A 17,888-nucleotide genomic window follows, 5' to 3' on the forward strand; every position below is an offset into this window, starting at 1 on the left:
TTACAGCTTCCAATGATGAAATAAAGGAGGTGGTTATGGAGGGCGATTGATTACACATCTAAAACACTGTAGCTGTGTTAAAACCAGACAGCAGTGTTTCATAGTTTGGTCAGATGTTGGCATAAATGTAAGTTTTGCAATCACCTTAAGACTGAGGAGACAGATTTGACTTTCTTCTTTGCTGTTGTTCCACTTTCCAGAGGATAAGCACCTTAGGGGACAAGGGTAGAAGAATGTCTAATATGGCAGCCTCCTGTCAGGATTCAGACCCTTTGATTCCACATTTCAAACGGCGGCTCTACCAGCCAGGGACGACGCATGTGAAAGTCACTTTCCAATAGACAACTACTGGCTTTTTTGCATGCACTTGTTTTACGTGCGTCCGGAGCTCACTGGGACTTGATAGCTTTTCATGACCGTTTATGTTTTGAATGCATTAGACGTGCTCTCCCACCTCTCGCTCTCATCCACCCACCCCCCCACCCCCCATCCCCGACGCTGTACGTAGTACTTCTTGCCCCGATGCCCCCCTCTTCACCGCTAACCCCCCACCCCCAATCCCATCTTCCGTGCTGGGCTTTTTGCATTGTGTCAGTAAACAAGACGTTCTCTATCACGAGGAGACTGAAAAAAAGAGTTCAAACCATCTTTGAAGTTACAGCAGTGCCGCTTTGAAGTTCTCAATGTCACAGGGCATTTAAGTTCTCATGAGTTGAAAAAAAAATAAAGTCGAAAAATCTCAGACTTCCCGGTGAACTTCGAAGAGGCATCTTTACAAAGATTATAAATGACATGACAGGCATGATAAAACACCTCTGTTCTCATTTGCACAGGAGAACATGAAAATTGCAAGGGTACGGCCAACATATGCCATTGATCGACACATATGTATGCTAAATAATTGATTATGAAGATTTTATCTGAGGAAATACGCCAAATTGCATCTCGGAGGAGGTTTTAATACTCAGGGGTGTCTCTTTTTATAGCTCAGGTGAGTTAAAGGAGTTCTTGGTTATGTTTGATTTAAATGTCAGCTTTGTTTTGGATGTTTCTTATGAAGAGAAATAAAAGCAGAAGTAAATAAGAATATTCTTGATATGACGTAAAAGATGAGCTGTGAGAGCATGATAGCACATTACAGATAATTTGATCTTGGAGGAATTTGATGAGAAATAATTGAATTTCTATTGAAATTTTGTTGTAGGCTTCGCACATTTTGAGACATTGCTGAGAATTTTAGCGGTGCAAAAATTAAAAGAATAGTTCTCCCAAAAGTGAAAAGTCTGACCACAATTACTTCTGTGGAACACAAAAGAAGATATTTCGAAAATTGTCCCAGTGTGTTTTTCTTCTTTTGTCCATACGATGAAAGTCAATGGGGTCCAATCTTGTTGTTGTTATACTGTATATACAGGATTGGCAGGACCTAATGTTTGAAAATAAAAAAATTTGAGGAAACAATCCCTTTAAAAATGTCTAATTTGTGTGTTCGTTCTTTCCTATGGGATGTATGGATTCATAAATAAGAGGAAAGCAAACCCAGAACACATGAACCATCCTGGTTCACATCCACAATCTACTTTCTGTGATTGCAAGTAATTTGTTGTAACTGGTGGAGGGGTGTGTTTTGGGGTAGTCACAGCACCTGAATGGCTTTGAAGTAGCGGTGTGTGGTTTGATTGATACAGTCTGAAATCTTATGTCATTACGCTCATCCACACTGATGTTTCTGTGCCAACAGGGATCTTATAGTTTCCCCCGCTGATTGAGTGTCTATACAGCTGCAAATGGAGCTTGTAGAAATGGCAATGTGAAAAATCCAAGCTGTAACATATTCAGTTTTTACTTCAGTTTTCTTGAGGATGTTTATCCATCAAGTGTGGAGATCATTTCAGCATTGTATTCTATATTTTCTTTTTTCTTTTCTTTTTTTAGACACGCTGCATGTAAAGAATCATAATTTCACACGGTGAGCAACAGTTTAGTTTGTTTAGTTTTTGCGTTTGTATCTATTGCTGACAGTTTCTCTGTAATCTCTCCTTTGGTATAGGCTACTTTAGTGCTTAAACATTATGAGTGTAGACTTGAAATGGACATTTAGTACTAATGAGTGTTTGTGGCTGTCCATTGGTATTATGGTCAGAGTTAGCTTTGGTGAAAATGACTGTCCAGTGAATTCATCTTTATTTCTTTAGCTCACTCAGCTCATTAAAGCTAATGTCTCATCAGTTTCTATTAGCACTGTTAACAGGGTAGTGACAGGACGCTTAGACAAAGAAGCAGAATGAATAGAAGCTGCAAAGATCTGTGTCTGCACCTTAAATGGGCAAAACATCTCATTTAAACTATAAAGGAAAGTTCAGATGCGTTTGCACAATAGTCTGCTCATTTTCACCCATGCTAGGGCTCTCTGTGGTAAAATGACCACATCCACTGCATGCTTATGTTACAAGCGATTTATGTGCTAGTAAGACTCATTAGTAAAGGGCTTAATATCTAAGACTTTACATCAGTATTAAATTAAGATATGTTTTCACTTTGATCCTCGATATATATATATTTTCAATTTTGCTTACACACCAGGATATAGATACACTTCAAGCACATTTTCATCAGTTCGGACAGGCATTTTTAATCACCACTTTGGTAAATTTATATCATTTGTAAATCATTTGCTGACTACGATGATTTATCAGCAAATAACTATCACAAAAAAAAAAAACTGATATATCTCGAATACCTCTTCATTGAAAAGGTATTTTTGCAAATTATGTCTTAGGTTTTAGGCGGGCGTAATTTTAATAAAGATGTGCTAATTGTAATGGTTTCTTTTAAGAGAGGGTGAAGTTGTATTATTAAACAATAAATTAAAATATTTTTATGTCTGAAAATGTTTTACTGATTATTATACTATGACACTATCTACAAAATGTTTTTATTTAGAATATTTAATAATTTTATGAACTAATAATAATTAATTCAATCTATGCTCTGTTAAATCATAGTCAGCTATTTATAGCACTCAGACCGTAATTTACAATTCAATTACTAAGAAAACCATAAAACAGACTTACTGTACAAATCGCAAATTATAACTCTTACTCTTACCTGAGAGATCAGTAAATCAGGATTCAATCAATGTAAAGTCAGAGTTTTTTATGTTAAAATCAAATAAGCTTAAATGTTTTTTTTCCACTGTTGTACCTCATTCCACACACTATATTTTTTCCTCTGAAAAAAAAAAAGACCCTATTAAAATCGATAAAGGTCCACCAAAGGACGTTGTGGATGGGGTTGTGTGGTTGCGTTTGGCGACTGTACGGTTCGTTGGTGGGGGTTTGATCCCCCATAATGGGGGCACATCTGGTGTGTCTGCATCCAAAGGGAAATAGATCAACCCCCTAAAGACCCTAAATGAACCCAACCCCATATCCCAGTCCAGCCCAGAGCTGTCTCATTCTCCACAGCCTTTGAACAAGACTCTAGCATTTGTGGCCATTACCTTCGATCACCTTAAATCATTGAGTAATTGTTTAATTACAATTGTTACTATCAAACCCCTTGCGTATCCTTTAAACGAAAGCTGAATATTCAGGTGTCGTTTTCATGATGATTACAGTGAATAATTAATGAAAAGAGAAACAAAAGCAAACCAAATGTTTTGCGTATGTGGTCGTCCTCTCTGTTACGCGAGGAAAAAGATGTGCGCCGGTGCTGCGGAGATCGGCAATTAATGTCCGAGATCAGCTGTTGTGATGTCATTATACATTCCCTTCATTTTCTACAGTGGGTCTGTTTGATCTTTGAATACCCCCGGGAACTCCTGCCTCCTCCCTCTCAGCATCTCTCCCTTCCTCCTCCTCCTCCTGCTCTCCCTCGCTCTAGCAGAACCTCCCCTTTTCTTTCTCCGAGGGCTCACATTGGCTTCCGTATGTGTGTGCGCGCGTGTGTAAGAGTGTAAGTGAAAGTGCGCAGCCGAGCCTTGATGACAGAGGGCCCAGGACCATTCAGACGACTCGCACGCCCGCGTTCAGCCCACCTCCAGAACAGCTGAGAGAAAGAAACAGTCCAGAGAAAGAACAGCAAAAGAGCCAGATAGAATCAAAAAGACTTCTGCACTAAACAAAGAAGAAAAAAAGAAGGAGTAGAGGCAGAGTGAAGGTTTCAGAGAGAGAGAGAGAGAGAGAGGGAGAGAGGGAGAGATAGAGAGAGAGGATCTCCCAGCTTAATGCGCAAAACGTCCCGCTACCACATGCTGTGCTCAATGGCCAACACAGGCTGTCTTCTGCTCTCCGGCTCAGGGATGCTAACTCACTCTCTCCAGTGTCCCCCTGCGTTCCTCTACCTACCCGAGGTAAGGCAATCCCCATCCCTCCGTCTTGCTCTTCCTTCTTCTTCTTCTTCTTCTTCTTCTGCTACTTGCGGATGACACGTGCTAGCATTGTGTTCACCCCCTCCTCCTCATGTACCTCCTCCCTCAAAACCCTCGGCAGGGGTCATCCCTTCTCTGTTCTCATCTTTTCATTCATGCTGTGACTTTTTGCAGTGTCAGTTTTGTATACTGTTTTTGTTCCATATACTATACAAACTTTTTTGCGCATGCTTTTTTTTTTTTTTTTACGTGTCTTTTTTTGTTTGTTGGTTTCGTAATTAGCAATAGTGTTTTATTATATTTGTTTCTCTCTAGATGTTTTTATAATTTAAATATATTTTCAATGTTTTTAATTTTCACTTTTTTGTACATGTAATATATATATATATATATATATGTGTGTGTGTGTGTGTGTACTATATATATATATATATATATATATATATATATATATGTATATGTATATATACGTGTGTGTGTGTGTATATGTATGTTACACACATTTTTATCTGGAGTAAATCACACATCGCTTCCTCTGTTAAAACTGTGTTTTCCTTTCAAGAATTCACTCTTGAAGGTTTTCAAAAAACCCACGACTGTAATTAAGTTTGACCGAATCAGTTTTATTGACATTCTTATTGTTTGATAAGTGCTCTCTGTTTCAGAAGTTGTGTGAGTCTGTGTCTCTTTTTTTTTCTTTTCTTTTTTGTTAGCTACTGACTGAACGTGGACAGATGTCACTGAATTAGTCCGTTCTAGTAAATGTGGGTTGGCTGACTTATCTGAAGGTGCTTGGAAATTGGGTGGCACGTTAGGGGCTGCGGTGATTGTTTTTGGCCGTGTGTGTGCTTTACTACGGGTGGTGTGTGCGATGGCAGGCTGCTGCTTTCCTCTAGATGGTGTGTTATTGCTCAGATATAAAGAATGATAAGGCTGTTGAGAGATAACCTGCCTCATGCTGCTACCAAATCGCTCCTCACTCATCACCTTAACAGTCGCTGTCCTGGCAAACACACACACAACACCAGCTGTCCGGGCCTCTGCTGTCCCAACGCCGTTCGCTGTGTGTGTACATGTGTGTCTGTGCATACAAATAAGGCATATTTAAGAATTCATCCTGTAAATGCTTGCGCATTTGAGCATTCTCATAATTCCTCATCTGATTTTGAACAGATGTCATCGACAAGATGTCAGGGCTTGTTTTTGTGTACACCCGTAATTGATTAGCTGTGAGAAACGTCTCTCAAATATCTGTCAAATCGGGCTCGTCGCAGTCGAGACGCTAGCAGGGGTTTGTTTTGGTTTCAATATTAGTGTTTTGTTTCAGCGATTTCAGATTATTTTTTTTCGAAGTCGGTTGATGCGAGAGTTTTAAAAAAAAAAGAATGAAAGAATCAGAGTGGGTCTCATCTATCAAATTTAGTATGACTCACTCCCAAATAATACAGACAGATTCAGAAAGAGTTATCACACCCTCAGGGATTCTACAGGATCCCATTCATTATTTTATTTTTTTGCTTGTATTCACCTGCTGAAATGGTAGCCACATACGGCACGTCACATCTTGCAGATTGTGAATTGTAACAAGATTTGTTTCTTCGCTTTTTTGTCTTCGTTCTTTTGTGTCGTATTCCTCACCTGTGCCTCATCTTAGACTGCAGTGTATGTACAGTACAAAAAAAAAATAAAGGAAACTGCTTTATGTGCTTCAGAAACAATATAGTGAAAAGAAAGTGCGTTTTAGAAAAAGTAAACTTACTCGTTTTACAGTTATAAACAATAACTGATTTAATGTGTATGTATATAAATCTTTACGCATATAAAAACACTTCATTCTTCTTTCATGTAGATAATTATTTAAGATTATATATTTTTTTATTAATATTCAAATTTTTTAAATGTGTTAACTCAAACTATTCGTTCTTGATTTCCACATTGTACAGCATGTCTGTGAAGTTCATCTGTGTGTCATGCACCCGTGTGTGTGTTTGTGCTTGTGTGTGTGTGTGCTGGCCGCTGTCTGCATGAACAAGTGCTGGTAAATGCTATTTAGTTGCGTTACTGTTTTCATTGGATTAGGAATTAGCTAGGGATCCAGACAGCTTTTGTTTTCTGTGTAATAGCAAAAGTTTCAGCCATAGCATCACGCGGGTTATTTTTGAATTTTCTTATATGAGCAAACGGTGTGTTTTCTAACACTGCGTGGAGTTGCAGAACAAAACAATTGCAGAGGCGTAACGTGCTTCTAGTTCAGTAGCTTGTTCTATAACCTCATTTGAACAACAAGCCACTGTCGTTTTATACAGTCTGCTATTGAAAATAAAACATTAATTGTCAGACAGTGATGTCAAGTGAGTGTTTAAAAAAAAAAAAGGTCCTCACAGATATGAAAAAAAAAAAAAATTCTCCATTACATTCTTCACTCTTTTTTTATTTTAGCAAACGTGACCTCTATCTACATTTAATTTAAATTTGGCTGGATAAGATTCCCTCCCTCTCCTTTTATTGCGGCAGAGGCTGGTTCTCAAGTCTTGAGTCAATACGGAGCAGTAAATCTGCTTGTGCAAGCATCTCTCCCTCCCTGGAGGACTGAAAATCTTTACCCATGCTCAGGATAGTTAAACAATTCTCGCTATTGTATGATTTTCTCCTGAGCCATGGAGCTGAATATTAGAAGCTTATTCTCTAGTGAGTTTTTAGTCATTTCTAGCAGCGGTCGAAGTCATTTTGCAAGTGTAACTCCAAAATACACACACGTTACGTACTGTACGTGGGATGGGGAGTTATTGTGTGTATTTCACATGTTGAATTGTCAGCACAAAAGCTTCACCTGCTCTGCTGCAGGTGGTCTCACGCATGTCTGGAGCTACAGAGGGGAATAAAGCCAGCTTTGAAAACAGCCAGAGTAGAGGTAGATGGAATAACAAGGGTGGAAACATTAAGGAGAGGAAGAGGAAGGTGTGGGAAAATGAAATCCATGAATGAGAGGGGATTGAGAGGGATTTGAATGCCCTGCCACAATGAGATATAATTGGACGGGTGGGCTAGTGCGAGCAGAAAGGAGAGTCAAAGAAATGTAAGGGAGTGGTTGAAGCCGTTTCTTTTTCTGTGCTGCACAGGAGAGATAGTCGGAGCTCATTCCCCCCCCCCTGAAGACGTCCTGCTGAGTGACATCAACCCCTGCTAACAATGATCAGATATTTTAAAACACACATTCACCGGGTGTGCGTGCAAACTGGACACACTCAAACTCTCGCTATGAGTGTAACCGAGTACACACTCGCTTGTCAATAACCGATGACATAATGGGTTGGAAATGGAAGTGAAACCCCGGGGAATACGGATCAGTTGATGTCCACTGCACTAAAGCAGACGTTAGCTTCAAATAGTCTCGTATTCTTTCTGGTTTGTCTAGAAAACAGTAAGTGCAAATTAACGCCATCTAAACGACAGCTGCAATGAGGATGAATCTGTATAGCCGGTTGTATCAATACTGCGTATCAATAGGTAATTGTTTTGCTAACGGTATTGTAGTTAGCCTGTTTCTACTCTTAAACACATTTGATAAGATCAAATTAATGAGCTGGTCATTCAGGTGGGATTGTGCTTAAATAGAAATGCAAGTTTTGTTTTAAGTTCAAGGGATTCTTTTTTGTCACTTCGTACTAAAAATTTGTTTTACTGATTAGAATCCCTCTAGAAAGACCTTTTTTTTGTGTGTGCATACATGTTTTAAGAAAAAGTGTTTTGACCGGTGAGATTTAAAGCAGGTTATTGTAGGAAATAGGTACGTGCTCTGTCAGCATCGTAGCGCAGTGGTGCAACACACACATATTTAAACGTCTGTAAACACACACACACACACAACAAGGCGGGTGTTTTCCCCAGACAAGCATTGATTGCTCTGCATTGATGTAAAGTGAACATAGCATTTTCATATTAATACTAAATGGAAACTCTCTTCATAGGTTTTCTCTGTTATGTGAAGTGCTCTGGATCTCATTAAAATATCGTTTCTATCAGCTCCACTAAATTATTGATTACAATACATGCGATGTTTCCAACATTTGTCTCTGTCTTTGTCATCCCTTCAATCTTAAATTGAAGGAATATATTTTGTATGCATAGAAATGAAGTGTGCATTAGTGGTGAATTCGTTTTTTTTTTTATGTCATTGTTTGGATCATCACATTCAAGTTATGAGGCTAACCAATTCCAGAGATCTACTTTCTGAAGTAAAACCTGCGGATTCCAAAAACACAATGAATTCAGCACTCGAGAGAATTTTGTAGTAATGTTTGTAATAAGTATCTGTGGTCTCTGCTGGTGATTGAATCCAAGGTGTAATTATTTTCTTGGGCTTTTCATTCGAATCGGCACGATCAACAAAAAAGTTTCTTTGTATTTTCACACTGCATTTTTTAGTTCATGCAGCTAATTCACCAAAGTCCTCTCCTTCACTGTGCCCTAGTGTTAATGATGCATTGTATTGTTATTTATTAGGCCACCGCATCGGCATCTATTTAGCCATCCCCATATTTATCTTCCTCCATAATTGGGCGCACAAGAGAAATTAGTCATTTTACTCTAAGCTTGTTTTTTTTTCTGAGCTGATAATTAACCATTTGAGTTAACGCTTCAGACATCTCCATTTAATTGTTTAATCATGTTAAACATTTTTATATTTAGTAATGGTTTAGCTATGAAGTCACTCAAAACATGCTTCTCAGATTATTAAACTTATTTGTAGTAGTATATATTATATCACAACTTAAACTCAATGGTTCATTTTTAAATAACACTTCAATTAGATTATTTGTTTTGTATTCAGTTACCTATATAGAGATAGTTAGATCATAATCTACAAACCAAATATGATCAGTCACATTTATATAAACAAAATGCAAAGAAACTTTTTTTGTTGATTGTGCCGATACAATTGATGATTGCTGTTTTAAAAAATCCACAGGTTATAAATCAGAAGCTGAACTCAGAATTGATTACTAGTCTAATATACAGTATATGAGTTTCAAAACGACACCTAATCAAAACCATCATGTTGCTGTATCTGCTTTGAGTGGAATTAAGAGAGAAACATCAGAGCTGTGGCATGTGTGTGAGCGTGTCTGCATTAGATCTCTGTAACTCTGCAGATGGTGTGATGTTCCCCACATGCCCCAGTGTTCAGAGTGTGCATCGGTATTGATGTTTCTGTGCTTTGCTGCAATGCACGCTGGGCCGCCACTGGCTCTGCACCACGGTTATCCCCAGAGGTGAGAATTATGGAAAGGTTGGGTCCTCCAGGGTCTTCTAGATCCATTGGGTAGGTCTTAATAAATCTCTGAAGACCCTCTGATGCATAGAAGACTTCAGGCTGGAGTGTATAGATAGTTATCTGTGTATCAGTGCAGATGTGGTGCGCAGATCAATTCATGCACACATACTGTAGGTGTTATTCACCTATTGTGTGTCACTAAATCCAGTCTCTGTGTAGCTGATGCTGTTATTGACCGATGCATGTATCACAAATAATTAATATGTGCGCCATTTAGCGTAATCGTTCTCATGAAGTGCTTTAGTTTTGTGTGTCTGTCATGTCAGTGCAACAACTTATAAAAGATAAAAGTGCATCTTTAAAAGCATATTCCAGTTGCTAATGTCTTTTATTCATGCAAACTGTACAGTCAGAGAAGGGACAAACAGGAACGTTGCCTGTGACGCGGGTGAACCACTAAACTTTTCTTCACATTTACAATATTAAATATGTAGCTAAAATTAAATCTAAAATAATAAATAAAGCTATTTTAAATGAAGAACTGTTATATTATTGAAAGATATTCGAGACAGAAATGTTTACTTCAAATGTATTTCGAAGTTAAATTGTCACATTTATTCTACATGATATTTGAGCATTTAGAAATACTACATTTTTTAGTTCAGTATTCAAACTTCATTCTCCTTTTTATGTTTTATTTATGTTTCTTGTAATCACTTACGCAGCTTAGAGATCACTATCCTCACTGAGACGGCCTGTTCTGATCATCCTCCCCCAGATCAACTTCGACTGAACGACTTTTTGAGGCGAACCAACTGCAGTCTCCTCTGTGTTGCGCCTCCAAGACGAGCTAATTAGCAGTGTTTCATTTCCTTAGCAGACACGCAAAGTACTTCAGCTCCATTGCGAGCAAGAGGAGAATAGCTGGATAAATTGGATGCCATTTATACTTCTTTGCACGCTGCTCATGGCCAGGACTTCTTAGCTCTGGTTCACCTGAAGTATATCTCTCACATCATGAAGTTAGAGCTGAATTTATAATGCTGCCCCTTCATCTCCTTTGCTATATCTTTGCTGTACTGGTTCAAAACTTTCACTTTTCTCTTAGCCATACCTAGTTTGTTGAGCGAGACTCTTTTTATTGGGTGTACGGACCCTTTGGCATCCGTGGAGTCTTTGATACATATGAGAAGAATTCTTAAAAGTTTGTTTGCTTGCTTGTTTTTCTGCTTTCTAAAGTTTTGTTACGCACATTCTTGAAGGAATATGCTGGGTTCAATTGGCAGCATTTGTGAAATAATGTTGACAAACAAGGTTATGGTGAGGCATTTACAAATGGAAGTAAATAGGTCCGATTTTTAAGGATATAAAAGCATAAATATAAAGCTTCTAATTTTATAAAAGCACTCATAATACTGTTAAAAACCTTGGGGTCAGTAAGATTTTTCTAAAGAAATCCCTTATGCTCACTTAGGATGCATGTATTTAATCAAAACTACAGTAAAAACAGAAATATTGTGAAATATTATTGCAATTTAAAGTAACTATTTTAATTAATTTTAAAATGCATTTTACGTATCATTACTCCAGCCACATGATCCTTCAGTAATCATTCTAAAATGCTGATTTGGTGCTCAAACAACATTTCTTGCTATTATCAATGTTGAAAACCGGTTTTGTTTTTTGGAAATGTTGATACCTTTTTCAGCATTCTTTGATGAATACAAAGTTCAAAATAACAGCATCTGAAATCAGAATTCAGAATTAACATTATTTTGTGTTTACTGTTACTTGTGATCATGCTTGATGAATAAAAGTATTAATATCATTAAAAAAGAAAAATCTTACAGACCCCAAACGTTTGAAAGTTAGCGTATATTAATTCTTCTGTTAAAACTTGTGTATTATATGAGCTGTAAAGTTGTTTTCATCACTTATGTGGTCGTAAAATTACGTTAATGTGTTGTTATTATCTTGTGGTTGTACTATTGAAAGTAGCTTGTTGAGTTTTTAACGTTAAACAGATTGGCCCCATTCACTTCCATTGTAAGTGCTTCACTAAAGAAAAGGAGGATTAATTGGTGGTAGTCAACATTATGCCACAAGTGCTGTCGGTTGAGCTTACCTTGCACTGAATCCGGAACATACCTTTAAACAAACATGTCGACAGTAATGCATCGCAGCTGCATATGTGATATTTGAATTTAAATGCCCACTTTAGCGCGCTATAGCGAACATATGACATTCCTTCGGCTCTTTTTTTTCCCTCTCCGCCACCTCCCTATCCCTAACCATGTCTATCTGTCTCTTCTCAGTCTCTGCTGTAGTCAAGACCGGCTTTATCTGTGTGTTTAGACAGGCAAGGAAAGAATTACACTGACAGTGCTTAGGAAATGATAGGCTGGTACTGAGATATTTGTGCCCCATAAATTCTCCACTGCTCAGCATAATTTACGACAGAAGCTGCATGCGCGTGTCTGTGTGTGTGTGTACGAGAAGTTCGTGTCCCACTGTATCTGTCTCCATCTGCTTAGCCACTTTTGCTCCGCCGTAAATTAAGGGCCTATAGACAGCTCCCCTCAAGTCTCCGCTCACATAAAAATGAGACGCTAGTCATCTCTCTCCCCCCTTCTCTCGCTCTCCTTCTCGCTATCTCTAATTGAAAGAGAGCTATGTAAAGGTGAGGCGAGGATCGACATAGGTGTGCAGCCCTGATAGCACAGGTACCACGTTATCTAAAGGCCATTAAAGCAGGGGTTAGCGTTTTAAAGGTTAGCGTGAAAACGTGTTTTTAATTAGCGTGCCTCACTTTGTACATGTAGTGTCTGCAGGAGGTCCTCCGACGCTGGGATCGTAGCCGGTACGACGAGGTCTTCAACCTGACATTCAGAAGGTTATGGTAGTTAGATGGTACTAGTGATGTGGATCCCCTCTGTAATTACCTTAGCGTTCTCCGCGCACATCAGTCAGCTGTCAAACGCGACAATATTCCGACACCGATGGCGTAGAAATTGTACCTTAGCGACGGACATTTGTTGTTGACATTTAAAGTTCAGTAGCCTTTAACCTCAGTCGGGTGATGTGTTTTTCATATTCCTAGACCTAATTGATGACAGTGTCATATGTTTACAACACGTTTTTTTAGTTAGCTAGCCTGTACTCTTGTGGTCTGTAAATGAATGAGTTCATTTCCAGTGTTCTGAAGGCTAATACAGTGTTGTTAGCGCTGACGCTCACCTGCTGAACAATTAGCGCTACATAAACCCTGCAGCCATTTTCAGTCCAATACTAAAGCAAAGCTCAGTAACACGGCTAGTGAATTATGTATAGCTTAGTCAAGCATAGTTTAATACAGGGCTGTCTGTTAATCAATTCTTCTCTAATTGCAATTTTCATTTCGTTCAGGTCTCTACCTGCTGTTAGGCACAGTAGTATTAACCTACAGGGCCAGCTAGCAGAAATTATTTAGATTTTTGTTCGACTTATTTTTATGTTTGCTGGTATTAGTGTAATTCTGCTGAATGCATTATCTGCATGCTGTTCTACACCCACACAGCAAAAGTGAGTCGGTCCCTGTGGCCCCGCATGCACAATAATGACATTATCATGCTTGCAATAAATAATCCAACATATGCCTCTGATTAACAGAGCCTTTCATTGCGTACCATAGAGAAAGAAAGAAAGCGGAAAATGTAATGAAATGTGCGCTGACATATCGCCTCCTTTGTGACTGCTGCAAATTGATTGTTGAAACTCCATTTTGTATACATGTCATAGAAAACTTTGCCCAGCATGCATTGCAGCACCTAGCCATTACGTTCAAAACTAATCACCCTCTTTTTTTTCTTTTGATACTCTCGACAGACTGTAGAAATCTTTGCTGTCAGTATGTGTGTTTTTTTTTCTTTTTTTCTCACAAGGCGGTAGATCAGTTTCATGTTGCTCCATTTTGAAAATCTTGATTAAATGTTCTTTTTTCTCTCTTTGCCCATTTTTTTTCCCTGAGGATGGAGGAGCTGGAAGGGAGGGATCTAGATTTGGCACCTTTCAATTCGCTTCTAATCAACAGCTCGGTTCCTCTCACATACGGAAGCTCTTAATTACTGCTAATTGTGGCCATTACCATGGGAAAATTAAATAATAAAAGCAAGACAAATATTGATGTTAATTGATGGAGCTGCTCGCTGATAGCACAGCTTTTCGAAACGGTTTCAATAAGTTTGAATTAACCCCATTTGCATACATTAATTGGGATAATTATAAATTAAGATGATTGCTGTTGAGGTTGATCACTAGTTTTGTGAGTGTGAGTGAGATGTGGTGTAATGAAAACAGGCCGGGCAGAGGGATGTTTTGGATGCTAGCTGCTCCGCGTGTTCTGTCATAAGTAATTACTCTAATCGCTCGAGCCGTTCACACTAAACTTGAGGGAACCAGCTCAGAGTGCCTTCAATCTCGCATATGAGACCAAGTAGAGGCTTTTCTGATGCCATTTGTATCCTTGCAAATTATGGAGTGACAGAACAGCAAACGGTTTTATGAATGTGAATTAAAAAAAATAACCTAAAATTGTGGTTTGTGGTAGCAATTGAGCTGGTTTTATTCAAGTCATAAATATTTAATATGACTAAATCAACTTGAAAGGTCAGATCAGGCTGAAATGCTGTAACTCCTTAAATATGAACAGTTTTGCTTTATACAGTATATTTAAATAAATGAGAGAAAAAATGGTTCATGTACCAGTAGATATTGACATTGTAATTTTGTTTTTTTAATTAGCAGATGTTAAAAGTAGCAGTTAAAATATCTTTAACTTAAAAATAGAATAAAAATTGTGAGGAAAAATGTAAAGATGTACAGAATTGTTTAGACAAACCTAATATGGGTTAATTTCATTTTGTAACATGTTGGTTTTGTATCATGATGTGTGATAGATAGATAGATAGATAGATAGATAGATAGATAGATAGATAGATAGATAGATAGATAGATAGATAGATAGATAGATAGATAGATAGATAGATAGATAGATAGATAGATAGATAGATAGATAGAATATTTATTTGGTCATTTCCTTAAATTCTAGCTAATTATCATATCTGTAATTTGTAATTGGATTGTAATTGTAACTTTATTTAGTTTACACTCAAACATATACTTTTAATGACCACTGCTTGTGAATCTTCTCAATCCAGAACTGAGTTTATTAATGATGCTGAAATTTGTTTGCGGTTGTAGATGACGGCTTTAGTGAATCAGCGTCCTCTTTCGGCACCTTTCAACATTCATGCACTCTGTGTTCACCATTCGTCAGAAAAAAAACAATGAAATCAAGCAGAGCAGGAAATATTGAGAAATCTTGTTCTTCAGTCTCGAGTCCCATGAGATGGTTATTGAGGTGGCTGTAATTTGATAAGATGAATAAAGTCTGTGGGCTCAAGGCGACTCAGCACTTTCCCCGGCACTTTTCCGACCTCACTCCTACCTTTACAGAACTTCTGACGGAGGAAAAAAAAATCCCTGACATTGGCAGCAGCGGGAGCCCACCTATCGATTAGGTCATATCTGGGATAGATGATGGATTGGAGGTAGTTTTAGGGGCATAAAGGGGGTATCTAGCAGGTTGCAGCCCTCACAGACCAGTCAGGTAGAACAAATGGAGGTAGACGGTGGTCAGCCTCATCATAGCGGGCCGTGCGCTAGCCTGTGGCGTTCCTGTAGAGGGCGGAGGGGAGAGATGATGTGATTTGCCTAGATCCACCTCCAGATCCATCTGTGCTCCGGGGTTGCACCACTTCCCAACATCCCTCAGGATCTTTCCAGACATTGCTCGACATGGCTTCGCTTCGGCGCCAGTATTTATTCTCCTTCTTTTTTCCTATTCTTTCTCTCTCTCTCTCTCTCCCTCCGTTGTGGCTGTTTCTTTGTTAGGTGTTCTTCCAATTTAATTACGAAGGCTTTGAAGTTCCCATGAATAATGGCAAAGTGCACCCTTCCAGAGCCTTCAGCTTTTTATTCAGATCAAAGATAGCTTTTACATCAGCCAGAACTCCTCCCCCCAGCTGAGAACAGTCACAGGGTTTTCAGACACCAGGTGCCAAGGCTCGTCTTTTTGCCTGCTCCCCCGTCAAACACGGGTGATGGAGGCTCCCCTGGATGGGTATTGAACTGTTGTTGCAAGATGTCAAAAGCTCATTCCAAGGCTGGCACTAAAACCTGCATGCAACATCAGACCCTCTTTGTAACTTTAACCTTTCATCTACGGGGCAGATGGCAACAAATAACCGGAGCATTTTGTGAACGGAAAAAGAATAGCTTCTGTTTTATTTATTTGCGCTGCGCCACACTGCACTCCTCCACAAACATAGGGCATTTTGTTTGATGGTTATTTACCAAAAAAAAAAATATATATATATATATATATATATATATATATATATATATATATATATTCAAGTTAATTACATAATATATTTTGTATTATTTTAACTTCATTCCTCAACTAAAGATAACCTTAGTTAAAAGTTATTGCAAAGCTATCTCTATTGTTTGCAAAGGTTTTGATGATATTTTTAAATGATATTTTGCATTGAATGTGATAAAATTGATACATTTTAAGTGTCCAAGTGCGTTTTTGGGCTGCTGTATAAATCCACTTTATGTATTGATCCATAGCGTCATCTGAATGAACTTTAAACTTTTATCACAAAAACCTGAAATAACATGTTTTTCTAATTAAAGAATGTGACATTAAATTTGAAAAATGTATCCGGTATTGCATTTCCGTCACACCAACTCACCGAATTTGACATTTATGTTCTCATTAACTTGTCAACTTCTGTCAAGTAATTGGCATATGAAGGCCGGCAAACATATTCAGCGCCCTACGAATACTAAAAGTAGAAGCAGGAAGTTCAGAATATCTCCATCCTTTATTACATGCAGTGACAAGCTGATTGTGTCAGCCACAGGTCAACAGACAGCAGAGAGAGAGAGAACTGATGTCCCCTGTGCATCAAGCAAGTGTTTTTAGACAAGTATAGCAGATGCTAAACAAACATACAGTCACACATTGACAGACTGGAGGAGGCATGCTGATGCACAGGGCATGCCGCCCCACTTTGCTTTTCCCATTCCTCTAAGTGGCTTGTCAATTACACTGGGTAAACAGAGGCAGAGTTAGGGAGTAAATCCACAGAAGACAAATATAAAATCGGATCCCTGGAAGATTAAAGGCCACTGAGCCGTGCGAACAAATATTTCAATAAGACAACAGCGTTGAGGTTGGGGCATTAGTTTATATGAATGTGTTTGTGTGAAGTGTCTTTACAGTTGCATTCACAGTCCTGAAGCAAGTGTGTTGTATGAAGTAAGACATCGTCATGGCAGAACTGTCAAAAAAAAAAAATTGCTAAATTTGTGATTTGCACTATTGTTGTTAGATTGTATATCTATGTATCTTAAATGGTCAGAGCCTGAAAAATAGATTCATATGAGGTTTACAGTAAGGAAGTGGAGAGTTTCAGAGGGTTATGGGTAATGTAGGAGACATTGTGCTTTTTTCAGGGGGGAACTCAAAAAACCTGCCTCAGTATCTCTTTGTAAACATTAGAAAATCACAAAAACAAATTGTTGCAATTTTGGTTACTTTTGTAACTTGCAAATGAATGTTACATTTTTTGAGTGCCTAAAAAATGAAACCAATAAACTAGTAGTTATAATGCTTGCAAGCTTTCCGATAACCCCATGATACAGCTCTGGTGCTGTAATGTTCTCCCCTAGCATTGCCTGACTCGACCATGTCATTCCATTAATTCCAAGCCATTAATGAAGGAAAAAAAAAAGGAAATTGAAAAAGAAACTGTGGCTATCAATCCCTGGTGTTGTTGGCAGGTATATAATGAAGTATTTGAGTCCAATTGAATTTGAACTAATTACACTACCCTCCAGATATTACTTCATCTGTACCAGTGGAATTAATGTAACGCTGCGTGTGGGAGACGCACCCCAACTCACCTCAGCGTCACACTCCATCACACACTGCACACTCTGAGATAAACATATTCTTATACGCTAAAACCCATGTAAGTACTCACACACACAGAGTACAGCGCTGCGGCATAGTCACATTCAGAGACAGCCACGGTTTGCTAAGCACCGCAGAAGCCCCCGGCTGGCCAGTCCTCCTTAATTACACATGCAGCACTTTAGAGAGAATGAAAATCCATTAATTCACTTCCA

At 38.5% G+C, this 17,888-nt stretch overlaps 1 protein-coding gene across 7 annotated transcripts in view; it reads left to right on the forward strand.

Moving 5' to 3' along the window:
• Positions 1-17,888, forward strand: part of rbfox3a (RNA binding fox-1 homolog 3a) — a 340,080-nt gene that overhangs the window by 230,803 nt on the left and 91,389 nt on the right. Inside the window, exon 1 of one of the 7 annotated variants that reach the window (XM_084434221.1) lies at positions 3,946-4,354. The exons of 5 other annotated variants lie outside the window; for them this stretch is intronic. In XM_084434221.1, the coding sequence (XP_084290347.1) occupies positions 4,229-4,354 (126 nt within the window). In that variant the 5' untranslated portion in view covers positions 3,946-4,228. Of the gene's footprint in view, positions 1-3,945; positions 4,355-17,888 lie in introns of those variants that run through there. One more of the 7 variants, XM_084434217.1, reaches the window with a different exon arrangement.

The sequence above is a fragment of the Rutilus rutilus genome, assembly GCF_951802725.1.
Source record: "Rutilus rutilus genome assembly, chromosome: 16".
Classification (NCBI taxonomy): Eukaryota; Metazoa; Chordata; class Actinopteri; order Cypriniformes; family Leuciscidae; genus Rutilus; species Rutilus rutilus.